The sequence below is a fragment of the Protopterus annectens genome, chromosome 4.part0, assembly GCF_019279795.1.
Source record: "Protopterus annectens isolate FY-2018-M chromosome 4.part0, PAN1.0, whole genome shotgun sequence".
Lineage (NCBI taxonomy): Eukaryota > Metazoa > Chordata > Ceratodontiformes > Protopteridae > Protopterus > Protopterus annectens.
In genome coordinates, this window is record NC_056733.1 from 1,865,512,158 (window position 1) to 1,865,539,674 (window position 27,517).

At 39.8% G+C, this 27,517-nt stretch overlaps 1 protein-coding gene across 1 annotated transcript in view; it reads left to right on the plus strand.

Annotated features, from left to right (window-relative positions):
• The window catches only part of DOCK2 (dedicator of cytokinesis 2), a 4,134,711-nt gene that overhangs the window by 421,297 nt on the left and 3,685,897 nt on the right, over positions 1 to 27,517 (plus strand). Inside the window, exon 8 of the mRNA XM_044069535.1 lies at positions 13,189 to 13,343. Within this exon, the coding sequence (XP_043925470.1) occupies positions 13,189 to 13,343 (155 nt within the window). The remainder of the gene's footprint in view (positions 1 to 13,188; positions 13,344 to 27,517) is intronic.

Genomic DNA, 27,517 nt, shown 5'->3' on the forward strand with positions numbered 1-27,517 from the left:
AGCATTGCCACAAATGCAATACGTGGAATAATTTTAGCAGGTTTTGTAAATCAAATGGCACACACTTTTTTATTAAAAGGGAACATGTCAAGAAATGAATTCAGCAATTAGAAAGCTCTGACCCTACATCACATACTTTTTATGTTGATGGTGTGTCAGTGCTTAGTGAAACAGTCAGTGCAGTAAATTTATGGGCAAAGAATGAAGTATTTTGTACTGTTCGGATAAATGGAAAACCCATAGAGCTCAAAGTTGACACAGGTTCCAAGGGCAGTGTAATGTCAGCAGAAACATTTGCTAGAGTATGCATTGGTGAAAGGCTTGATTTGGCAAAGTGTGTGCAGCTTGTTGCTTTTGGTGGTGAAGAAATACAGACTGAAGACTCAGTAGTGCTTCATGTTACTCTGCTGGGAGAAGTTATGACTTGTTATTTTATGTGGTCAACAGGCACATCCATTCATTATTAGGGCTCAGAGACCGTTTGAAAATGGGACTGCTTTCATTTAATAAGGACATCCATCATGTTAGCTTGAAAGACCACTGCTCTAATTTCGCCCAACATTTTTTTTCTACCTATAGTGATCTTTTTGAAGACAAACTAGGCAAGCTTCCAGTTGTGTATTCCATGAAGTTAGACCAAAATGTCAGTCCATCCCAGAAAGTTCCAGTAGTTATGCAGAACAGAGTCAAAGCCGAGCTAGATAAAATGGTGCAACAAGGTGTGATTTGTCCAGTAGACGAACCAACTGAGTGGGTATCTTCCATGGTGACAGCTCATAAGAAAAGCTCAGATGACATCAGAATATGTATTGATCCATGAGGTTTGAACAAAGCACTGAATAGACCTCATCATCCAATGCATACGTACAGCTGAAGACGTTCCTGCTGTTATGTCAAATGGCACTGTTTTTTCTGTCTTATATGCAAAGAGTTCATTTTAGCAAATATTGCTTGACAAGAAATCCTTAGTGCTAACTACTTTCAGTACTTTGTTTGGAAGGTACAGATTTTTGAGAATGCCATTTGGGATAAATTCTGTAGTAAGGTATGTCTGTAAGGTTTGTCTGTTAATCAGTTTGTTTATATTTTATGATGCTGCTATCCATCCTGATGTGTTTTATGTAATAAAGCATCTAAACAAACTACCCCGCCTGTTCGTCATCTATGTTAGAGAGGGATGAGTGACAAATACTATAATAACTTTCAAAATAGTACAAAACACAACCATAAAAAATTTTGGAGATCCATTAAAGAAATCATATGTCTTGGTCAAAAATTCAACCCAAACCCCTCACCCAATAATTCACTACTCGAAACTACAAAATAGTTCAGCTCTTATTTTATACATAGTATAGCATCTCTAACCAATGATTCCTCAACATCTAATCCCAACCCTGCCTTACAGTCACATATCACCACATCCACTTTCGCCTTCAATCCTGTGCCCACATCCTATATAAACTACACTTAAACAAGCTTAAACCATGCTGTTCTTCAGCTGATGACCTTCCAAGAAAGTACCTAAAAATAGCAGCCAATAGCATTGTTTATCTTGTCTCAGTCCTTATAAATAGGTCAATCCAGGAATCCCACGTTCCCTCTCTCTGGAACAAGTCACACATTATCCCTCTGCACAAAAGAGGAGATTCAACAGACATGAATAACTTTAGACATATAGCAATCTTATCTCCCTTTGGCAAAATACTTGAAAAATGTATTCAAAAGCAATTGCTAGACTGCCTTCTGCAGGAAGCGCTCATATCCCATACACCTATGAACCTATGAACAACATGGCTTTCATCCTTCCCATAGTACTAGCACTACCCTTATAACCTGTATAGATACTGTCAATAAAGCTAGAGATAGTGGCAAACAAGTCTCTTCCTTATTTCTAGACTTGTCTAAAGCCTTTGGCACAGTTTGTCACAGCAATCTTCTTGTTCAGCTGTCCTCACTAGGTCTCTCTCAGCCTACCCTTTTATGGTTCATAAACTACCTTTCCAATAAGTATCAGTTGGTAAAATGACGCTTTCTCTCTCGCTCCTTACCTCCCAGTCACTTCATGTGTACCACAAGGCTCTATCCTTGACCCCTCCTCTTTAACATTTTCAGCAACACTCTCTATACTTCCACACAACAGGCCATCCTAATACAATACACAGATTATTCCACTCTTGTTTGTATATCTGACAATGTGCTCCACCTCTAAAAAATTATTCAGGAAGCTTTAGCATCTACTGAAACATGGCTTTGTAACTCACAACTCTTGCTCAACCTAAAAAAGACCAAACTACTGCTTTTTTCCCTAAATCTTTTTCTAATGAAAAAAACTAAATTTAAAGTCCTGTCTCTGATAATACAACCACTGAAGTCACTTCTCATAGTAAACTGTTAGGGGTGATAGTGGATGATAGTGTTGCATTCGAATACATATACACAATTGCATAAGAAAAACTCATCAAAAATTAGGGATGCTTTACAGAGCTAAAAACTTTTTCATTGATGCAACTAAAACTACACTTTCCACTACTTATCTCCTCCTGACACTTCTTTATGGTGCTCCCATCCTGACAACCTCCAAGCTTCACAAAAACTGAAACTTCTTACAACCTATAAAATTATGCAATGTCTATCTACCTGTTCAGCATAAAAAAAAATTCAACACAGCTATATTCCCAGGTGGTCATTGCGATCAACTGACCCAAAACTTCTGTCCGTCTATAAACCTAGCAAATCTGCTGCATATTCTTTACTTGTACAAGGTTGCTATGGCCTGGAACTCCTTACCTATATCCATCAGATCTATACCCAACCCCCCATCTTTCAATACCACTCTAAAAGACTTCCTAGCTAAAATCTGGAGCTGTTCTTGCTCAAAACTAAGATAACCTTTATCCCTAAATGTGAACCAGTACCTTTTCATTCCTTATACCTCCTTTCTTTCCCTTCTTCACTTTCTTCCTTACTGCTAATTCTCTTCTCTCATTTTCTCTCTAAATATACCATAAGCCTGTTTTTCCTTCACTTTATATTGCAATTCCTATTTGTATTACACTAACTTACCTTTAATTTCTCACAGACTACCTAAGTTTGTATACAATAAAATGATTGTCATATACCTTGTATCAATTCTTAACCAGTGTTTTTATACTGTGTGCATTTTTTATAATTATTTAAACTGCATATGTTTTTGTTTATTTTTTAAGATTATAAAATTATTGTTCTTAAAATGTTTTGTAATAATTTGGTTTTCTCCCCAGTCCTTCACTGAAAATTGGCTTCTATCCAGTCGGACTTTACCGGTCAACAAATGTCAATAAATGCATAAATATATGTCTGCTTTAATATGGCTGCATTTCTAGGCTTATGCAAAGAGAATGCTATATTTGTGTTGAACAAAATACATATAAGTGAAATCTAATCGTATATATACTGAGTGTTATGGTAAGTGGGCATTGCTTTTAATGCCAAAACTTTCTAATAATCTGAAAGTTTCAGCAGTTGGGGTGGATGTGTATATGCAAGTGTTTGTAGGTTAGGGACAGAGAAGGAGATAGGTAAGAGGATAGGTTTAGTGCTGTGCATTTGTGTTATTTATGGGATGTATGTCCAACTGTCTAGTGTCGCATCAGTGATACTGTTAGGGAAGAGTTTTCCATAAGGTTATATGTAAGGTTAGGGTTAGAGACAGAAGTAGAGTTAGGATTAGCACACACATGAGTAAGGTGATGCCCCCTTTCCCATCCCTACTCTTATGACTGGTGTTGCTGTTAGTTTTTTTATTAACCTGTTAGAAAAGGAGAGCATTTGCTATTATATTTTGATAGGCAAAATGTCAAGATTTTGAATATCAAAGTGATGATGTTTTTTCTGCATGCATGTCAGCATATTTAAGTTTGTGTTTTTGGCTGTTTGTAAGTACAGAGAGAGTGACAGACAGCAATAGAGATAGTCTGCTGAGGGAGTTTTTGGAACATATAGAGGCAGACAGAGTTGCCTGTAAGAATTTTGCAGATTCTATTTAGCTGTTAAAAGCTACTGATAGATATGGCATTGTATATAATGCTAAAATTAGAGTATGGACTAGCTGATATAGTTTGCTGTAGCTCTTCTGTCTGTCCAGAACTTTCATTTTTAAAGTTTTGTGCAAGTTTATTTCTGTTTTCATATTTACTTTTCAAGCTTGAATGCTTTATTTTAAATAAAAAATACTATTCCTTTTTTTTTTACCTTGTGGCTGATGATTTTATATATGAGCTTAAGAGTTTGCATACTGAACTGGCATATTAACTGTTTGTTATCAGTGTATGGCAACTGCTGACAGCTAAATGCTACCTTTCAAATAGACAAAGGTAGGTTTATTTTAAGGATAAACAGTAAATGTTATGTAGTCCTATCTCGCCATAATTCTTGCTGGATGGGTTCGGAGCCGATTCTCGGCTCTGACTCAGCCGATACTAAAGCTCGAGAGCTTTTACTGGCTCGAGGCTAACCCCTATCCCATGGTGCCTCATGGAAATTCCCCAGATTTCATTTGCTGCGAAAGCTTCAAGGTTGTCTCCTTACTGGCTCGTTGGCTAAGTAGAAGGTTTTTTGATAAATCTTGTTATTTCTCATCCTTTTTCTTCACTTTCTACCTTAATAGTTGTTCGTTATTACTTGTGTGATTGTTGTTGAGTGCTTGTCCCCTATTCCACTTTTTTTTAGGATTGTACAGCCCATTTTAGTTAGAGGGCTGTAGTTGCCCATTTAAATTAGAGGACCTTTCCTCCCTGAGCATACCTCTCAACCTGGAAACATCAAAAATCTGGACAAGGGCCATGAAAAATAGGTACAAATCTGTATGCTTATTAACATCTAATTTGCATACATAATTATGTAACCCCGCCAACACCAATGGAATTGTGGGATACCAACTTTCGAACACAAACTGAAGAACAAATAACCAAAATATGGCACCAGAGTTCCCCTGCAGCCATTCCAATGTCCCATTACCCGGCTGTTTCACCCCATTTACCATAAACACTAATGTGTGCATGCTGCTTTACTTCTACAATGATTATTTGGATTTTATTTTTACATTTTGCAGCACATCAATGCACAAACACCAACAGACATCTGATAAACAAAGCAATACTGTCTCCCAGTGAAAATAGACTTGGCATTAAAACTTCTCTGCCCTTGAAACTCACATTCATTGAAACAGCACTGAAACCTACACCACATCCAAAGAAAATGCATCTGGCCAGTGGTGGATAAAGATTACATTTGGGCTGTTTTTAAATCATTGGCCCCTTGCACAAGAAACAAGAAACATACATGTGTTCTTTTCTTTGATACACCTTACTGACTTTATTAAGCTATATTCTTTGTATAATACAGCATACTTGTTAGACAGAGCACATTTTAAATTTATTGTTTGAACATTTTTCCAGTAGGCTGTACTGTAGGCAATGAAAGAAAATGCATGAACCAATAATTACAAAACTGCCCAATTCAGAACATTTCCATCATAAAAGTCTACTTCCACACCCAAACTATAAACAGAATGACAGTAGTGTAAGCCATAGGCATCTTGCACAGCTTCTCACACTTATTTTCAATTTCAGATTTTTTTTTTGGGGGGGGGCAAAAGGTCAAAAACCAGGGACACATTTTAAACATTGCTTGTATAAGTTTGGAAAGTTGTTAGAATAAAATGTTGTTTTACCACCATGCAAGTTACTGGTAAGTCTTGAACCCAGAACACTATAGTCAGTGCAACATACCACTATGCTATGTTGTTTTATCACCATGTAAGTTACTGGCAAGTCTTGAACCCAGAATACTATACACTACAATCAGTGCAACATACCACTATGCTAAATCAGCAGTTTAAACAACAGGAAGACTGAAACTTAATGGCTATCATTTAGTGAATTCAGTTCTCACTTCTTACCATAGCTTTCAACCTCTTAGCACAAAAAAAAAATCTGACCAAAGCTGAGAAATGGTGGTGGCTAGGGACTTTAGGCTCTTTTTACCCTGTACCAAAGGTACAGGGTTTGAGCCTAAATACCTCTAGCTAACAGGTGTATACATTGGGGGCATTTTCACACACACAGGTATTATTCAAGCACATAGATATTTGTTAACTGCTTTACCATAACAATGTAGTCTATGACTGTTACTGTTTTATTTTCATTCTGTGACAATTATTTTTCCATAATAATACATTTAGGCATATCATACACATTCACTAGTTTAACTTTTTTTTTTCATTCAGACTTGTTTAGTGCAATCAAAGTGTTTTAGTAGATCAATTGCTTCATGTTCGATTGCAGACAAAACGAGGGTCATATCATTTCTTACAACAATCTTAATAAATTTCCAGTTTTTTTAAATAAGAGAACACACAAACACACCTTACTTAAGGCAAAGTCCCGAACTCAGATTTAAACTTAACTTCCAAACAGCAAAGCAGCATTTGTCCCTACTTCCAAAATGGCAGCAAAATGCAAAGCTGCCCGCAGAAGCCAGCATTAAAGCAGTTTCTGTCTGAGCCAGCATTCTTCCCAAGTCCCTTGTAAACGTCCGAAACGGCAGCAAAAAGGGCAATTAAAGCCAAACGGCAAAGCAGTTCCCTTGTAAAATGTCCGAAACAGCATTCTTCTTTCGAATTCACTTCCCGCCTGCTCCCAGCCAGCCGGAAATGAGACGTAAGCTCCTTGAGCTCAATTCCGACTGGCTGGTAGTGCTGATGGAGCTGACGTCATCGTGCATGTGATGACATCAGCTCTGACAGCGTGAAAATTAAAAAATAAAAAAAAAAAAGCAAAGAAATCAGAAATGAAGGGTTGCCACTCGGGAATCGTGGTACCCCATCATTTGGACCTCAAAACTCGGTAAAAACTGAGTAATTTGGGACGGTTGGGAGGTCTGTCCCTGAGTGCTAGCTTTCTTCCTTTAAAAAAAAAAACAACTTTTTCTTCTCCTCATAACTTTGCTGTTAGTTATAGTTAGTGGTGTTGTTATTGAAAATTGTTGTTAGCATTGTTTTCTTGTCAGCATGTCCAAAGAGAAAGACAGAGAACATAAGGAACACCGCCCTTCGGGGTTCAAGAAATGTGTTCACAAAAAATGTCATTGACTGACAGTCATACTAGCTGTGTTTACTGTCTGAGAGAGGCTCACTTACAAGAACCTTGTACCTTTTTCCATGCCTTCAGTACTAGGGTTTTTAATGAGAGGAAATGTAAATTAATAGACAGGGGTCTTATGACTAGTTTCTTCCAAGAACAGCTGGAACTTGGTCAGACAGCTCCCAAAACTGTGAAGAGAAAATCTTCGGTTCTAGCGTCGGAACTGTCTAAAAAGTCTAAAGCAACGGAGCCAAGGAGTTCTGGCTCCGATTTCGCTTCTTCTGTCTCGGTGCTGTCAGTTTCTTCTGTGCCAAGGTACCCTTCGGTATTGAGACACTCACCAGTTATCGACCCTGTTTCACCAACGTTGGGGTCTCCTATTTTAGAAAGGAGGAGATCTCCTTCTGTTTCCACCCATTCCTCCATAACACTTTCAGATGAGGACATCGAGCAGGTGGTGAAGAGGTTGCTGTGTGACCCAGCTCTGGATAAAAGGTTAGATCTTTCGGACCCAAAAGCTCCGGAGCCATCCCATCTGCAGACTACTGCTCCTCCGCCGACTGCTTTGTTCTCGGAGCCAAACACTTCTGGTTCTTCTGTGTTGGATCCTTCAGTTTCAAGAATTCTTCCTGCTTCCTCGGAACCAATAACTCTATCCTCAGCCGCTCAGTCTGGAGTCGAGGGATCTGGGAGCCGACATTCTCGAGTCGACTCTGAGAGGGATAGTCACCTGGGTTTTTCTTTGGAACCGACCCTTCCTCTCGGTGCTTTGGCTTGACTGAGCTCGGTTCCCACATCTGCTTCGGAACCTGTCCCTCCTGCTCGGAGCCAACCTTCCATCTCCTTGGAATGGAGGTTGTCTTTGGAGTGGGGTGGAAAGGCCTTCGAAGCCATAGAGAAAGCTTTGTCCAGTGCCAAAGTCCTGCCTTTGGACCCAATGTCCCACCAGCAGCCGGCAGCAACCTCTTCTCCCTTGCCACCCCCTCAGCATAGGGAACCAGAAACTCAAGCAGCCCCCATTGGAGGTGTCTCCCCTTCTGAGACCTCCCCAGATTATCCTACTGGAGAGCTTCCTCGGAAGAGACTTTGTAAGCACATTGACTCACCTGAGTCTGTCATGTCAGACACTGATTTGGATGAGTCACAAGGGTCCCCTAGATCCCCCTCTGAGGATGTCTCCTTTTCTGACATCATTGAAATCCTTAGACAGAGGGGTGATTGGAAGACCTCTAACCCTACTGAGGACAAATCAGTGTACCTTGAGGCTGAATTACCTGTCTCATTTTACTAGACTTCAAAGGGATCTCCTAAAGGAGTTGGGAGACACCCTTCAGGGTTCAGTAGTTTCAGGATCCATGGACAAGGTATCTGCGCAACTCTCCACCCTTACATCTATAGCTAACTCCTCTATGAGGTTGATTTCCTATGCAGCAGACGGAGCGAGCAGGGCAGCCGCAGTAGGAATTTCTCTTAGGAGACATTCCTGGATGCGTCTGTGTAACTTCACGGAATCCTTTAAGTCTTCCTTTACCAACGTCCCCTTTGATGGTTCAACTCTTTTTGGACCGCAGGTAAAAGAGACTTTGACCAGGTGCGAGCAGGAAGGGAAAACCTTATCTGCTGTCAGAGTCCATTTCTCCCTTCCTTCTAGACCCTATCCCAAGGATTAAACAGGAGGAAAATGTGGTTCCGTAAATCCCAAAAAGGTTTCCCTCAGGCACAAGGTCAACCCTCCCCTAGAGGCAGAGGGGGAGGGTATAATGGAAGATGCCGCCCTCGCAGCAGAGAAGGTCTGCAACATCAGGGAGATAGAGATACTTTCTCTGGTCATCCCTTCCATTGCCCCTGAGGAGTTGCCCGACTGTCCATCTCTGGAGGCAGTCGGGGGTCATCTTTCACTGTACCCAAGCACCTAGCTACAAATTTCCCAAGATCGTTGAGTACAAACCATAATATCCAGAGGTTACCTTATTCCCTTTGTTTCCGATCCCCCAGTAAACAGGTCTGTACCAGACGTGCCGCCCATTCGGTTAGACTGTGCAACATCAGAGGTCATCTCGTTGCTGCAAAAAAGAGTCATCCAAGAAGTCTCCACAGAGCAAATAGGATCCGGAACTTACTCACAATTCTTTTTAGTTCCAAAAAAAGACAGGGCACTGGAGATCAAGTCTTGATCTCAGCAAACTCAACAAGTCTGTAAAGAAATCGAAGTTCTGAATGATCACTCTGCAGTCGATAGTCCCCTTTATCGAGAAAGACAATTGGATGTGCTCAATAGATCTTCAGGATGCGTATTACCACATCAAAATGGTCAGGCACTCCAGAAGACACCTACGCTTTCGGCTGGGAGCCAGTCATTTTCAATTTCGAACACTGCCCTTTGGCCTCACTACAGCCCCCAGAGTGTTCACCAAATGCATGGCAGTGGTAACGGTTCACCTGAGACGTCAAGGATTCCAGGTGTTTCTGTACCTAGACGACTGGCTCCTCACTGCTACTAGCAAGCACCAACTAATCAGAGCCAGGGACGAGACTCTATCCTTGTGCGCTAGTATAGGCATTACAATAAACCTAAAAAAAAATCAGCCTTATCTCCATCGCAGCACATTGTATTCTTAGGCTCAGAAATAGACTCAACCACCATGACAGGAAAACTGACACTGGAAAGGATAGAATCGTTACACGACCAAGTCAGATTCTTGCTGAAGAGAGACAAATTACAATCCAGGATAATCCTTCAGGTCCTAGGCACTATGACTTCCACCATTCTCTTAGTTCCTCTAGCCCATCTGCACATGAGAGTACTTCAGTGGCTACTATTTGCCCAGTGGTCAATGCAGGATCTCCCCCTGTCTCACCAAATACTCACCACAAACTCCTGCAAGAAGGATGTAACATGGTGGTTACATACAGATCAACTTCATCTGGGTCGCCCACTTGCTCCCCCTCAAGAAAATGCAGTCTTGACAACGGAAGCCTCCCAGATAGGGTGGGGGTCATTATCTGGGAATGACGGTCCAAGGTACTTGGCAGGATCACGAGAACCACTTGCACATAAATGTTCTGGAGATGAGAGCGGTGCTATATGCATTGCAAGCACTTCACAGTTCTCTTCCCACTGGGACAATTGCGATTCAATCAGACAACATGTCTGTAGTGTGGTACATAAACAAGCAAGGGGGAACCAAATCTTACCCACTTTGTCGAGAGGCTTTAAGAGTATGGAAATGGGCGATGGACACTCTGCTTTCTGGTAGCAACGCATATCCCGGGGAAGTCCAGTGTGATAGCAGACAAACTCAGTTGAGCAATTCTGATGCCAAATGAGTGGTCCCTGAATTCAGAAGTTGCAGAAGAGATTTTTTGCAAATGGGGCCAGCCTTGCTGCAACCTATTCACCACATACATGAACACCAAATGCAGCAGCTACTTTGCCCTAATTTCCCATCTGGGGATGTCACCCAGGGATGCTCTGGTTCATAATTGGCCTCTGGGACTCCTTTATGCTTTTCCACCCTTTCCTCTCATTCCAAAAGTAATTCAGAAAGCAAAACTGTTGAAGAGTACCCTGATCCTCATTGCTCCATACTGGCTTCACCAAGTCTGGTTCCCCTTCCTGTGGCCCTATCTCTTGGAGGAACCATGGATTCTTGAACCATCGCCAGACCTCCTGATTCATCACTCAGGGCAGTTCCATCCTACTATCCAAACCCTGAAATTGACAGCATGGCTGCTCCAGTTCCACGAATAGCCAGGTGTGTTCCCCTTTCCCCTACAGTCAAACACATTCTGATTTCTTCACACAAACCTTTCACCAGGAAATTATATTCCAGTAAATGGAAAAGGTTCTCCATTTGGGCAGCAAACCAAGGCATAGCTCCCTACTCAGCTCCTATAGAGTCTATCCTGTCCTTCCTGGCATCTATTTTTCATGAAGGAGCCGCAGCTGCTACTATTAGAGTTCTGTTAGCAGCCATCTCTAATTATCATTTTGGCTACATGGGAAATCCAGTCATATCCCACTCTTTATGCAAAACATTTTTGAAAGGAGTCCTCCAATCAGGCAACCACCGGAACCCTGGGACCTAAACCTAGTTCTTACATCTTTAATTTCTCCATCCTTTGAACCCTCCTGTTCATCAGATCTGAAATTCTTGTCTTGGAAGACATTGTTCTTAGTGGCTATAATGTCTGCTAGGAGAGTTTCTGAATTGCCAGCCCTCACCATTCAACCTCCTTACATTGTTTTCCATAAGGACAAAGTCTCACTTAGAACTAATCCTTCCTTTCTTCCTAAGGTATGTTCAGAGAATAATTTCAACACAACTATCGAACTACCAGTTTTCTTCCCATATCATATTAATAAATCAGAATACAGACTACACCAATTGGATGTCCACAGAATTCTCAGGTTTTACCTGCACAGGACTAAAGAATTTCGAAAATCAGACCAATTATTTGTTTCCTTTTCAGACAAAAATAAAGGATTGCCTGTTTCTAAGGTCAGCTTGTCTAAATGGCTTTCAGACTGCATTTCCTTTGCTTACAAAGCTGCTGGCAAACAATTACCAGCCAAAGTAAAAGGCCATTCAACCAGAGCAGTATTCAACTTCATATGCCTTTAGATCTAAACTCCCAATTGATACCATTTGTGCAGCAGCTACTTGGGCAAGACCTCATACCTTTGTCACTCATTACAAATTGGATTTGGCTTCCCGGGACAGGTCATCCTTTGGGTCCACTGTGCTGAAGAATTTCTTAACTTGAGCCACCTGGGATAAAGGTGCTAGGGATGCTGTCCCATCCAACAAGAATTACGGCAAGATAGGACTACATAACATAAAGAAGTTATGTACTTACCATAACGTTCCATGTTTGTAGTCCATCTCGCCTACATTCTTGCGTCCCACCCTCCTTCCCCCTTCCTGTTTTCTGAAGGAACTGGCGGACTATCAGTTATGCTGTCTGACCTGGTTGTAGTTGTCCGTCCACCTGGCATGGATAGTAATACAGAGTATTCTGCCTGTATGGGCATAGTTATTGATAGTTACTGACTATTATGTACCTATTTACTTTATTGCAAACAAGATCTGGGGAATTGCTGTGAGGCACCATGGGACAGGGGTTAGCCTCGAGCCAGTAAAAGCTCTCGAGCTTTAGTATCAGCCGAGTCGGAGCCGAGAATCGTCTCCGAACCCATCCAGCAAGAATGTAGATGAGATGGACTACAAACATGGAACGTTATGGGTAAGTACTTAACTTCTTTTTTGTTGTTCTTGGCTCTGCTTATGGCTGGTGACATGCATTACCGTGAACTGAGGGAGAAGGCATTCATACTGGAGAGTTATCATTTACCCCCACTTTCTGAAAATGCTGTGTTTGTGTGTGTGTGTAAAATAATTTTGAGTAAATTTCAATAACTGTTGGTATGATTGTACTGGAAGGCGTGGGACACAATCTAAGGTGAGTGAAATCCCAAGGAACCAGGGTTTGTACCTCTACCCAGCAGCTATGTTGTAAAGTTTGAGTGTGATAGGTTTTGGCTCTTATCTGACACAGAAGTGTGCAGTTATCATATGAACTTAATGCCAGTCACCACTCGCATATTAATAGACTTGTATTGCTATGGATCAATAGACCATACTGCTAGTCATTACATATTATTTGGTGGTGTAAACCATGTCAACCATGTGGGATTTATATGCCTGTTTGTCACTTTATATTCATATTTATGTCCAGGATACAACATTATTTAAAGTAAATCCTACTGAATTTGCTTACATGAATTATTTACTCAGTTGTGCAAATGCACTGTCCAGGAAATGAGGTACAGGTTTGATGGCATAACATAACATTTACAACACTATACTTTTTTAATTGTTCTTGCCGATGGATTTGCTAACATTTATCAGATCTCTAGCACCAGCTGCAGCAAATGCAGTCATTTTAAGAGTCATTGATACATTTTGCAGCATATTTGTTAAATTAAAATAAGACAATTAAGCAGGATTTTCTTAGACTACTACAAACACCCTCATTTAAATAGCATATCTGTTTTTCTTTACAGTCTAAGGCACAGATCGATTTTGGTGTGTCTTCTAAAATATCTTCCTCCCCTACACATAGTCTGTATGTGTTTGTACGGAACTTTGTCTGCAGAATTGGAGAAGATTCTGAGCTCTTCATGTCACTATATGATCCCCAAAAGCAAACAATAATAAGGTAAGCTGGAGATTGCTGCTGCTTTTCAAAAGTGTGGCTTCTTCTAGTACCAGAGGGGCTTGAGCAGACCTTATACGTTACTGATTTATACTGCACACACTTGGCTGAATTTTCTATTTCTGCTTCAATTCTCAAATTCTATGTACAGACACATAGCCTCTGATTTTATTTGCTTGTCAGTACATGCCTCTGTGGTTTCCTGTTTTTTTTTTTTGGATCACTGTATACCAGGTATGCTGGGCAATATTTGTTAAGAAGAGCATTTAAGAATCTATGACCAGAGCATCCAGTTACTCTTATAGCAGTATGTTCACTGGATGAGTTTCTCGATCATTGGCTACTGGGTGGAAGTAAGGATTGTATATTCCTTTTTTGGTATACCTAAGAAATACAAAAGTAATGGGCATTAGTACCGTAGCCATATTTCCTTAAACAGCGTGGATGATCTAGTAAGCTGGCTTATCAGTGAAAAAGGATCTAGATATAACATTTTAAATACTGCAGATGCGAATTGCAAAGCTTTTCTACTGCAAATTCATGACTTGTCAAGCTTATAGTGGTAATAGGAAGTGGTTAAAAGCATTATATTTATAGCTGCAAACATGTTCATTTGTTACTGAAATATTTTTGTTATACCATGGAATTATATGTTGTGCAAATACCAGTTTTATAATTACTAAAAAAACAAATTACTGATGCATGATGTTTCTGTACAACTTACATTGACAACACATGAAGCACATTGGTGCTTGTTATTGCAGCCTTTTATTGATTCTAACACCAAAAAAGGCATAAATAGATCCCCTGTGTTTACTGTCTACTCAGTGGTATGTGAATTAGTGACTCAGTGGAGTATAACGTACAGAAAACTTGTGATTTCAGCAAGAAATCCTCTGACTGAAAACACTGCGGAGGTTAAAGTAATTTTTCACTGAGATGCATTTTATATATTGTCTGAACTTGTAGGAAAAATACAGTTCTATCAGAAAATCATTTTTCTTCAAAGTATACATTTTTTCAGAAAACAGTGAGTTGCCTTAAAGATGTTTGAAGCAAAATCCTTTGTAAAATCCTGGCTCAAAGAACACTCACATTTGTTTTTGCCAAACCATCACCATTACCCTGCTTGGGTATAAATGCAGATTACAACACAATATACAGGTAGTAAATCATTAAGTCATCTAAGCCAACTATAGTATAATATGTAACTCTATCTGCCCTAAAATATTCAGTCCATATATCTGCCAGCAACTCTGATAGGATCACTTCCTCCATAACTCGAGTGTTACTCTCAAAATCTTTAAGCATTGAAACGTTAATGGCATCACTAGTTCATATTCTGTGCAAAAACATGTTCTGCGTTTTTACATACATATGTTTGCCTGATTAATAATGGCTGCACATTAACTGCTGTTTATTGTGTATGTAGTGTAATCCATAGGGTGGTCTGTGACAAGTAAAGCAGTCACTGGAGTAAGCTTTGTGACTTAAAAATCATTATTATTGATAAATAAACAAAGTTCAGAAAATGATATCAGGTAAATATTCACAACGGAGCAACCATGAAGCACAGAGTCTCTGAATCCTTTTGACATATACTATATATTTATTATAAAATACATAGACAAATAAAACGGTAAGCGCTTTCACATTTAAGCTTCATCAGACCTTAAAGCACACAAAGAAAGACACTTCATTTATAAAAATTCAAAAACACAATAGCCAATAAGGTAATCCATTCAATTAAAATGCTAATGGGTTCTTAAAAGCACAATATACAATAAAATAAAACATATAGCAAAATAGCCAAGCAAGACAGGGCGAACCTCACATCTTGATATTAAATAAAAAATAATAACAGACTTATAAACATGAATTTATAAACACCTAGGAAAAGTATAGGAATATAAGTAAACATGGACTATTATTTCTGAACTCTTCTTTAACAGGGGCTTAATGGAAGCTCTCTCATTAAGTCCACTGCCCCTATCTGCTCTAAGAATAATGATCCAGTTCATCTCCCTATATTCTGTATGATTACTGATGTCACCTCCTCTAACAGTGGGTATGATATTCTCAATGACCCTAAATATAAAGGAAGGTATGTCACCTACTTGAATAACATGTTTAGAGAGTGCATTATGTTCAGATCTTTTCCTGATGTTGTACACATGTTCTCCGATCCTATCATGTAGGATCCTATTGGTCTTCCCAACATAGAATGAGTTACAAATAACACATTCTGCTAGGTAGACCACGTTAGAAGTTCTACAATTAGCATTGGCATGAAACACAAAATCCCTGTGTAGGTCAGGATGATAAAAAGTACTGGAAGTATTGATCAAGGAGCAAAAATTGCAGCCACCACGTGGTAGAGTAATTCCTACCTCACTTTTCATCTTACTATTGCTCCTTTCATAGCAAAGTAACCTCTTTAAATTCTTTCTATTTTTATAAATAAACCTAGGTCTCTCACCTACGATCTCACTAATTTCTGTGTCAACTTGTAAAATGGACCAATTCTGAGTGAAGACTTCAATCAACTGTTTATTATCACCAGTATAAAAGAGGGGTATCCTAACATGACCCTTATTGCCAACTGCGTCATGATCCACCCTCCTCGGAGTCTCACAAATTGGTCCAAAGTACGGGGCTGCAGAACTCTCTCTCAACCTGTCCAAGTCTAACCAATTCTTGTTAATCTCATCATGTCTGTACCCTCTCTCCAATAATCTATCCTCTAAATTCTTGATCTCAGTCTCAAACCCATCAAATGTGGGATTCAACCTGGATGCCCTCATGCCTTGACCTTTTATTAAATTCCGAAATACATATCCCGGATGCATACTTGATCTAGAACATGTTTTACAAAAACACCAGTATTGATAAGGGAATCATGTAACTTCTCCACATAAATATCTAAAAATTCTATTCATGTATAGGACCAATTGACAGTAAATTTCAAACAACTAGTGAGACCATTCATCATCTGATGGAACTTACATAATTCCTCCTGGCTCCCTTGCCATAAAAGAAACAAATCATTGATGAACCATTGACAACACATTAGTCTGAAATTCTTCTTTGTTGAATAATATAACATTTTCCCAGTGTGCCAAGAACATATTGACATAACTATTGACACATGAAGTGCCCATAGCTACGCCATGTCTTTGAATGTACATCTCCCCATTAAAAGTGAAAAGGTTATTCTCTAGAATAGTCTCCAGAAAATAGCAAACAAGATCAGTTTGTATTGAAGTAAATTCACTATTAGCCAAAAGGTACTCATGTACATACAGTAGTCCCAAGTCATTGGGATTCATCATAAAGAGGGATTGTACATCAAGTGTCACAAGCATCACATTCTTAAGGTCATGGATCCCTTTGACACATTCATACAAGTCCATTAAGAACTGTTTAGAGTCTTTCAAGACCACTTTATTCAAATTAATAACTGGTCTCAAATATCTCTCAACATAAATTGATAGGGGCTCTGTAATCCAACCTCCACCTGCCACTATAGATCTCATCGGTGGATCATACGGATGTTTATGCACTTTCGGTAACCCTTGTACTAAAGGTATCAATGGGTTAACTACTCTAAGGTAGTTATATGTCTCCTCCGTAATAAGATTCCCATCAAATACATCATCTAACATGTTCTGAACTGCTGAAATGATCTTATGAACATCAGTGACAGTAATCGTACTATAGTACTTATCGTCACATAACATTCCCTCCATGGACTGTATGTAGTGTGTTCTATCCATAACAACGATGAGACCTCCCTTATCTGCTGGTCTTATAATGATTGAGTTGTTGTCTTGTAAATCCCTCAATGCTGCTCTCTCTCTGTAAGATAAATTATATTTAAACTTTCTATTAACACTACTGGTCTGGTTGTCATAAAATCTATATATATTCTCTTCTGTGAGTTTCATGTAAGCTTCTACTAAAGGATGGTTATTAGGGACAAAATTACTCAATCTCTTAAAATGGGGGCAACATAAGCTGCTATCTATCTGGTTATCCCCCCTAGTGGGGTTGCCATATTGTAAACGTAACATAACATTCCTACAGAAGACTTTCAAATCCAAAATGGTATCAGACATTCTGCTTCTACATGTTGGAATAAAACTCAAACCCTTGCACAACACTTCCCTCTCCTCAGGGGATAATTCTTGAGAGGAAATTTTCAAAATCAGTGACTTACTGCCTTCCCCCACATCTTTTTCAGGGTTTGCTTTGGGTTGTAATCCCCTGAAAATTTGCGCTTCTGGCACCCTCTGCTCATTGATCTCATCCGTCTCCCTCCTCTGTCTACCCTGACTGGTAAAGGAAAAGGGAGCTCACCTGTACTCCCATTGCCACACATATTCAACGTATTGTCATTTGGCCGGGTATCAAGTTCATTAGTTCTATTTTTATTGTTGAGTCTAACAACCCTATCACTTTCTGAGACAGTGCTGTCAGCCTTCCTATTGTCAATGACCACATTAGGGTAAAGATTCCCTTCTGTTAATTGTGATGGACATATCCCACCATCTATATTCATCTCCGGTACTACACCAGATAAGGACACTGTCACAGCATTGCTATGTTCTCCCGAACCAGTCCCTACAATGTTACCAGTGTTCCTAATATAAGTAGTAGTTTGTTCACCACGTTTCTCATTCACATTAACTTTTTCAAAAACTGAATTGTTACGAACTCTAGCAACATGATTAATAGGCAAACCAGTTTCCCTGGTCACAGAAATACTGCCGCCAGAGGTATCAACATTAGAATTAAAAGTTCTTTCATTATTCTGTCCCACACGAGGCCACATAAAGATGTGGCCTGTTTTAAAGTCCGTGATGTCTCTCATAATTTTCGTCTTTTTTGTTGTATTAATTTACGTTCGAAAATGGCTGCACTGTCCAAAAGGCTTTCAAACAAGGGATTCAGAGTCTCTTTTGAATATTTGACAAACAAAACCACCTGTCTCTCTTTTAAAGTCTCTCTTAACTTGTCTTCTTCGGGACCAAGAAAGTCAATTAATAAACACATATACTTTGCACTTACCTCTAGGTTTAACTGTTGCCAGCGAGTAAGCAATTCCGGATATTGTGAGCCCTGTGTGAGCATATTAAATACATGTAGTCCTTGGGGTACAATGCCTTTCTTCAGGCATAATTCGAAATGGTGATGCTGTGCTTGCAGCTTCTTCAATTTCAGGAAATCACGCTCAATCTCCTCCATGCTCCTCTGTAGTTGTTCTAGAGCTCCACTCGCATCGCTGACATCATCTCCCAAGCCGCCGGTGTCGAGTTGCCATAACAAACTCCTTTCTCTCAACAAATATTGGGAGAACCTCTCACAGAGTGTCGCCTCCACTCTTTTGCTCTTATGAGAATTGTAATCCAATTCGATTGCCACTGATTGTTCGTTTGCCATGTCCCCGTGGAATAAAGTAATGAAAATGAATGCAACAATAAAATAAACTGTAATCCACGGGATAAATGCTCCGTTGCACACGCAAAGTAAAAGCAGTAATGATATCAGGTAAATATTCACAATGGAGCAACCATGAAGCACAGAGTCTGTGAATCCTTTTGACATGTACTATATATTTATTATAAAATACATAGACAAAACGGTAAGCGCTTTCGCATTTAAGCTTCATCAGACCTTAAAGCACACAAAGAAAGACACTTCATTTATAAAAATTCAAAAACACAATAGCCAATAAGGTAATCCATTCAATTAAAATGCTAATGGGTTCTTAAAAGCACAATATACAATAAAATAAAACATATAGCAAAATAGCCAAGCAAGACAGGGCGAACCTCACATCTTGATATTAAATAAAAAATAATAACAGACTTATAAACATGAATTTATAAATACCTAGGAAAAGTATAGGAATATAAGTAAACATGGACTATGATTTCTAAACTCTTCTCTTCTTAACAGGGGCTTAATGGAAGCTCTATCATTAAGTCCACTGCCCCTATCTGCTCTAAGAATAATGATCCAGTTTGTCTCCCTATATTCTATATGATTACTGATGTCACCTCCTCTAACAGTGGGTATGATATTCTCAATGACCCTAAATATAAAGGAATGTGTGTCACCTACTTGAATAACATGTTTAGAGAATGCATTATGTTTAGATCTATTCCTGATGTTGTACACATGCTCTCTGATCCTATCACGTAGGATCCTATTGGTCTTCCCAACATAGAATGAGTTACAAATACATTCTGCTAGGTAGACCACATTAGAAGTTCCACAATTAGCATTTGCATGAAACACAAAATCCCTGTGTAGGTCAGGATGATAAAAAATACTGAAAGTATTGATCAAGGAGCAAAAATTGCAGCCATCACATGGTAGAGTAATTCCTACATCACTTTTCATCTTACTATTGCTCCTTTCATAGCAAAGTAACCTCTTTAAATTCTTTCTATTTTTATAAAGAAACCTAAGTCTCTCACCTACAATCTCACAAATTTCTGTGTCAACTTATAAAATGGACCATTTCTGAGTGGAGATTTCAACTAACTGTTTATTATCACCAGTATAAAAGAGGGGTATCCTAACACGACCCTTATTGCCAACTGCGTCATGATCCACCCTACTCGGAGTCTCACAAATTGGTCCAAAGTATGGGGCTGCAGAACTCTCTCTCAACCTGTCCAAGTCTAACCAATTCTTGTCAATCTCATCATGTCTGTACCCTCTCTCCAATAATCTATCCTCTAAATTCTTGATCTGTCTCAAACCCATCAAATGTGGGATTCAACCTGGATGCCCTCATGCCTTGACCTTTTATTAAATTCCGAAATACATATCCCGGATGCATACTTGATACATACTTCCTCCATAACTAAAGTGTTACTCTCAGAATCTTTAAGCATTGAAACGTTAATTGCATCACTAGTTGATATTCTGTGCAAAAACATGCTCTGCATTTTTACATACATATGTTTGCCTGATTAATAATGGCTGCACAGTAACTGCTGTTTATTGTGTATGTAGTGTAATTCATAGGGTGGTCTGTGATAAATAAAGGCTTTTTAGTGCCTTCTGTGAGGAGTCTGCATGTCCTCCCTGTGGTCGCGTGGGTTTCCTCCAAGTGCTCCGGTTTCCTCCCACATCCCAAAGACATGCAGTAGGTGGATTGGATACTGTAAATTGGCACTAGGTGTGAGTGTGTGCATGTGTGCGCCCTCTGTGGAAGGCTGGGCACCAGGCTGGCAACTCGACACCGTAAAACTCCACTGCCAATCATGAGCAGACAGATGACCCGCTGTGGTGACCCCTAACTGGGAAAAAACGAAAGAAGAAGAAGAAGAGTACAGCAGACTTTTACACTTAGATGGAGTGTTTCTTCCTGCACAGGACTGTCACAGAATGCATGACAAAACATATTACAACATATATAGAGATCTCTAGACAAACAGAGTAGCTGTATTTAAAATTCAACCAAAAGAAAACAATAAAACAGCTTAACTTTCAATTCCATCACACAAGAAACAACAAAACAGCTTCACCGTCTACCCACAAAGTAATAAGTCCATTAGGCTTCTTCTTTCAAAGGCTCAGCAGTCCCAGCAGCAATGCTTGCTTAAGAAAAGCCTGACATGCAGGGGTCCACGACTTTGGAGAAGATTATTCAAGTGCGCAAAAAAGGTCTTTAAAATTAGCAGTGCTCTTGATGACTAAAAGAAAGTACAAACCAAAAAATGGATGCTAAAGAGGCACTTAGATGAAATCAGTGCTTTACACAAGACCTTCGATGAAATCAAAGGGGTATGCACAGAATATGAATTCACACAAGAGGAATTAAGAATGAAACTGAATAAGATAGAAGATAATTCGTGTAAAGAATGAGATTCCCTGCAATTCCAGAGAAGCTGGAAGAAGTAACTGTCTGCAATTATGATTAATAGATTACATAATTGGACCAGGTTACAGTTGCTGGACTTTGAAAGAGCTCATAGAGTTTACCTTCCATTGGTAGTAGCTAAGAAGTTTCAGTTATGCATTCAAAAGGACAATATTCTAGCTACTCTCTGTAGGTTGGGCAAAGAGTTGAAAATTGAGAAAGAAAGAGTCTACACTGATGATGACTATTCTCTGTGTATGCACTAGCAAAGGAACAAATTCCTTCCAGCAATAAGGTTATGCAAGTTATTAAAAGTTAGATTTAAGGTTTGTATCTGGCTATATTTAAGATTCTGCTTTAATCAGTAGCATCAAAAACATATTGGGATCCTGTGGTTGTAGCTGCAGAGCTTCAAAAAATTCAGGAGGACCCAGACCAGCCATGCAGAGAGGGGACTGATCTGAAACCTGCTGTCCAGGAGGATAAGTGGGCAAGACAGTATACCAGACACCCATTTAAGCCCTTTCTAGAATATGCTTAAAACACAGAAAAAAATAAGAGTTTTCTAAAACAATATTAGACTCTTCCAGTTTACGGGGTGCTGTTGTAAATGATGGCTGCTCTGTGGACAGTATGTGATGGTGTTTGACTTTTTATGCTTAAAGTTATGGCAAAGGATCATTTGGCTGGTGTTTGTTTGTTCACAATTGTTTATTGTAACATATTTAACATTTACATAAAAACATTTATTTTGAATTGTTTCTTGAATTGCTTCAATATGAAAATACTTCAGTACTTTCTATTACTTCTAAAGCAAAAACATTTTTGTATTTGTTTTGATCAAAAACAAAGCTGAAATAAATAATTAAAATAGCAGCATGTTCAGTAAATGCAGTCTGTACCTTTCAGTCTTATAAATTGCCTGAGCATCAAGCTGGATTTCTAAGTTGTCTTTGGGGAAAGTTGATGTTCAATGTGGGCAGCAATGTGGCTTTGTACTCTGTCTTCGCCACTGACTGAGGGCCATAGTTGGGCAGTCATCTGCCATGGCTTCAAGGTGTATGCAGCATTGTCTGCAACACATGACAACAAGCAACACTGAGTGGTTTGCTACATGTGTTCATGGGACAGGACATTCATGGCCTCTGTAGTTGGTAATCTGTGCACCTACCAACTAAATGTCCTTGTGGACAGTGCACCCACACACAAACAATGGTATAATTCACTTGGGTGCAAAGATATGGGAATCATGAAAACTGCCCGGATGATGCACAGTTTTATATAACATGACATATACTGCACAACATTTGACAACTGATGAAGTTGAAGGTCTTCCATTTGATATACCAGGCACCACCTGGAGTAGGTGGGGGCATTGATAGAAATGTGGGTGCAGTCAGTGGTACCTGGGACCTTAGGGAAATGGGTTATGTTGTAGAATGCCTACACAGTGGTGATTCTGTCTTCTGCTGTTTGGAAAAACCAATATTCTCCTCCACGTGCATTAACATCATATGTAGGATTTGATGCAAGATTCATGAGTGTGACCTGTTAAACTCCAACCAGGTCCCCAGATAGATGCTGAAAACTCCCTGCACTGAGGACAGTTAATGCTGCAAAAACCTTCATGTCCACTGAAACAGACAGTACATGTATCCCCATTGATCATGTGTGAGGACAACTTCTAGCTCCTGTATAATGTTTGTTTCCACACTGTAGTGGACATCTGTGTGCTAGTCATGGAGTTGATGGTATGTCAACATCTGACTGACTCTTCTGCACTTCAGATAGCAGATGTGTAACATAATTTACGCAGGTTTCTAAAGTGACCACTAACACATGCTGGTCAGCTAATGGTGGTACTACTTATAGCATCTTTGCACGAGTGCCACACCTGCTGACTGAAAAATGATGGCGCAATGATGAGCTGATCTTAGAGGTTCATTATGCAAAATATATATATTTTTGAATCATGCCTACATATTTGACTGTCATTTGCATATGTGATGGCTTCATTAGCATTTTGACACTCATTTGCATGTATTTATGTGGTTATTTTCTTTTCCCGCTAGCACAGTTGTGCTGTGTGCGTTTCTGAATGTCCTCCTCCCAGTGCACCTCCACTCACTGTACTTTTTTGCCTAATGCAGTTTGTTGTTTGTTTCTGAATACTTCTAATGCTGTGATATTAAAACACTCTGCCTGTCTGCCTGCTTCTGTCCATATATATATATATATATATATATATATATATATATATATATATATATTTTAGAGTTACCATAAAATCTGATAAAAATACAGCCAAATTATTCGTAATTTAAAAAACAAAAGAAAGACAGAGAAATAAAGAAAAATACAACTGACAAGCCAATACATAACAAAACAGTTTCACCTTCCAACTAGAAATTAATAACTCTACCTGGCTTCTCTTTTCAAGTGCACAGCAGTCCTAGCAGCAACACTTGCTGAAGAAAAGCCTAACAAGCAGGGATCCTCAGTTGAGGAGAATATTATTCAAATGCACAGTGAGGTCTTTAAAATTAGCAGTACTATAGAAGACTGTGTAAAGGGTGGCCACGGTGGTGCAGCACTTAGCGTTGCTGCCTCACAGCGAGAGGTTCTCCGGTTCGATCCCCAGCTGGGGTGCTTTCTGTGCGGAGTCTGCATGCCCTCCCTCTGGTCGCGTGGATTTCCTCTGGGTGCTCCAGTTTCCTCCCACATCCCAAAGACATGCTGTATGTGGATTGGACATTCTAAATTGGCCCTAGGTGTGTGTGTGTGTGTGTGTGTGTGTGTGTGTGTGTGTGTGCGTGTGCGTGCGTGTGTGTGGGTGGGTGTGTGTGTGTGTGAGAGTGTATGTATGTGTGTGCCTTCTGTGGAAGGTTGGGCGCCGGGCTGGCAGCTCGACACTGTACAACTCCACTGCCAATCATGAGCGGACAAGGTGATCTGCTGTGGCGACCCCAAACTGGGAAAAGCTGAAAGAAGAAGAAGAATAGATGACTGTATAAAAATTACAAACAAAAAATGGATTATGTTGAGAAAGTGCTAAACAGGCACTTAGATGAAATTCGTGCTTTACACAAGACATTCGATGAAACGAAAGGGAAATGCACAGAATATGAATCCATACAAGAGGAATTGAGAATGAAACTGAATGAGCTGGAAAATCATTCATGAAGAGAGAACCATTTTGCTGCTATTCCAGAGAAGATGAAGGAAGGTAACTCTCTGCAATTTATGACTAATAGAATCAATAACTGGACTGGGTTGCAGATGCCTGAGCTGCACAGTGAAAGAGCTCATAGAGTTTACTTTCCAATGGCAGTAACTAAGAAGATGCCCTGGCCAGACTCTCTGGAGGATGGGCAGAGTTAAAAATTAAGCAACACAGAGTATACATTGCCAGTGACTATTCTCCATGTACTTGCCAGCAAAGGAGCAAATTCTTTCTGGTAATAAGGTTATGCATGTTATTAAAAGTTAGATTTATGCTTTGTGTTTGGCTGTATTTAAGATTTTACTTTCATGAAGAGCAAAAACCTGTTGAGATCCTGAGGTTGCAACTATGGAGCTTCAAAAAATTCAGGAGGACTCACAGACCAGCCATGTAGAAAGGGGACTGATCCAAAAACTGCTGGCCTGAAGGATAAGTGGGGAAGACACACTTATATATTTATATAACATTTCAACGGGGGGCCCTGTTACTGTTCTGAACAAAGTGATCCTTGCTTTGTTTATTACTACAGCATCCAGCTGGCATAAACTTAAACAGTAGATCTGAGGTTGTCAATTTTCATTCATCCTCAACATATGGGACTTACATCTAAGGCTGCAGAGAATCTGGGTCTTCCCATATTTAGACGACTGGCTCATCACCTACCCAACCAAGCATCAGTTGATACAAGCAAGAGACTGAGTACCAAGAACTTACTTAATTCCTGGAATCACCGTAAATCACAACAAATCATGCTTGCAACCCACCCAGAAGATGGAATTCATAGGAGCAGTCTTCAACACACAATCCATGGTCACGTCCCTTCCATTATCATGAGTACAGACTATCAGAAGCCAAGTCAAAAGTATCATCTGCAGTATGAAGATTTCAGCCAGAAAAGTTCTGCAGGCTCTAGGTTTGATGGCTGCAGCAATAACCCTAGTGCCATTGGTAAGGTATCACAAGACTTTTACAATGGATGGTACAAGTACAGTGGTCTTTTTTCAGTCACCCTATGTCCGCAAGGATAAGAGTGACCCAAGTATGCAAAAGTTACCTCTCATGGTGGATGCAGTTTTGCCAGCCCCGACAAGGTTGACTGTTCATACTTCCTCAGTGCAAGGCCATAGTGACCATGGACGCATCTCAGATTAGGTGGGGGAGACATTATATCAGAAAGACAGTTCAAGGCACTTGGTCCCCCAAAGAAGCCAATCTGCATATCAGCATTCTCGAGATGAGAGTGGTGCTTGTTGCATTGCATGCACTCCAAAACTCTCTCCCTCGCAGGACAATTGGACTTCAAACAGACAATATGTCAGTAGTTGGTATATCAACAAACAAGGAGGAACTAGATCTTACTCCCTGTGTCAAGAAGCTCTCAGAGTGTCGCAATGGGTGATAGCCTCCAATCACTTTCTGGTGGGAACGCACATTCCAGGAAGTCCAATGTGATAGCAGACAAACTCTGCAGGTCCATCCTGTTAACTCAAGACTGGTCCCTCAACCACAAGGTGGTGGAAATGATTTTCCATCAAGGGGGTCAGCCTTGCTACGATCTCTTTGCATCTCCCCTGAACAACAAGTGCAGCAGCTTCTTTGCTCTAGTCCCCCGATAAGGGAGTCACCAAGGGATGCTCTTCTTCACTATTGCCTTCCCAGTCTGTTATATGCCTATCCCACAACTCCCTTGATCCCCAAATTTCTGCAGAAAGCAGCCAGACTGAAGAGCAAAGTCACTCTCATTGCACCTTACTGGCCTCAACAAGTGTGGTTCTGCTTTCTTTCGTCTCTTCTTTTGTCTCCACCTTGGATCCAACTCCAGACCTTCTGCCAGTCTGACAGGACTGATTCACCCAGACATTTCAAACCTCAAACTGACTGCATGGTTTCTCCAGTTCTGTTAATGGCCAGGCAACCTATGCTTTCTTCCCCAGTCCAAAATTGTACAAAACCAAATGGAAGCAATTTATGTATTGGGTGGAGTAGAATCACATAGATTCTTTTACAGCTCCTATACATGCAGTCCTTGAATTTCTAGTCGGGTTGTTTAATGAAGGAGCAAGTTCATCTACTATTAAAGTTCGGCTAGAAGCAATTTCAAATTTCCATGTGGGATTCCAGAAATCTTCTTTGGCTTCCTCAAAAATTTGTAAAGTATTTTTTAAGAGTACTCTTTTTCTCAGACCCCCTTTTAAAGACCTTATTCCCCCCCCTGGGATCTAAGTCTAGTATTGCAAGCCCTGACTCAGGCTCCTTTTCAACCTGCAGCCAGATGTGATCTAAAATTTCTATCTTGGAAGACAGCTTTTCTGGTTGCTATAACTTATGCCAGAAGAATAACAGAACTTGAAGCTTTATCCTCGAAACCTCCTTGCTTAGTCTTTCATAAGGATAGAGTTACCTTGCATACCATGTTTCCTTTCTACCGAAGGTGGTGTCAGAATCTAGTATTAACCAGACCATTAACCTTCTCGTATTCTTTCTAAATTTCAGTAACAAAGGAGAATACTTGTTACATTAACTTGATGTGCACAGGCAGTTACATTTTTACTTACACTGTACAAAGGATTTAAAGAAATCAGATCAACTGTTTATTTCCTTTGCATACCATAGATTGGGGAAAGCTATCACTAAAGTATCTGTAGCCAGATGGATATCAGAATGTTCTTCCATTTTATACAAAAAGTTGACTATTCTGTTCCCTGAAGATTTTATAGTTTTATCTTGTTTCCCCTTAATGAAGTTTTTACCAAATCTTCTGTTTAGTGTGGAGTCCTTGAGTGCATCTTACACTGCATATCAGTTTAACAGTTTTGAAAGGGAAAAAAAAAGCATTTCATGAATTGATTATATTTGACCATGAAGGAATGCCTTCATTACTCTTTCAGGTTTAGCCTGGTGGGTACAAATAGTGGACAGGAATACAATGCTTATGAAGATGTTATATGCAACCAGTGTTCATTACAAGAGATACATTAATGTACACAAAATTTTACAGAACATACACAAGTTGGAATGGGGGGGGGGGAGGATTAAGAGAAGAGGAAAAGTATCTTGCATGGAATAAGAGAGGAA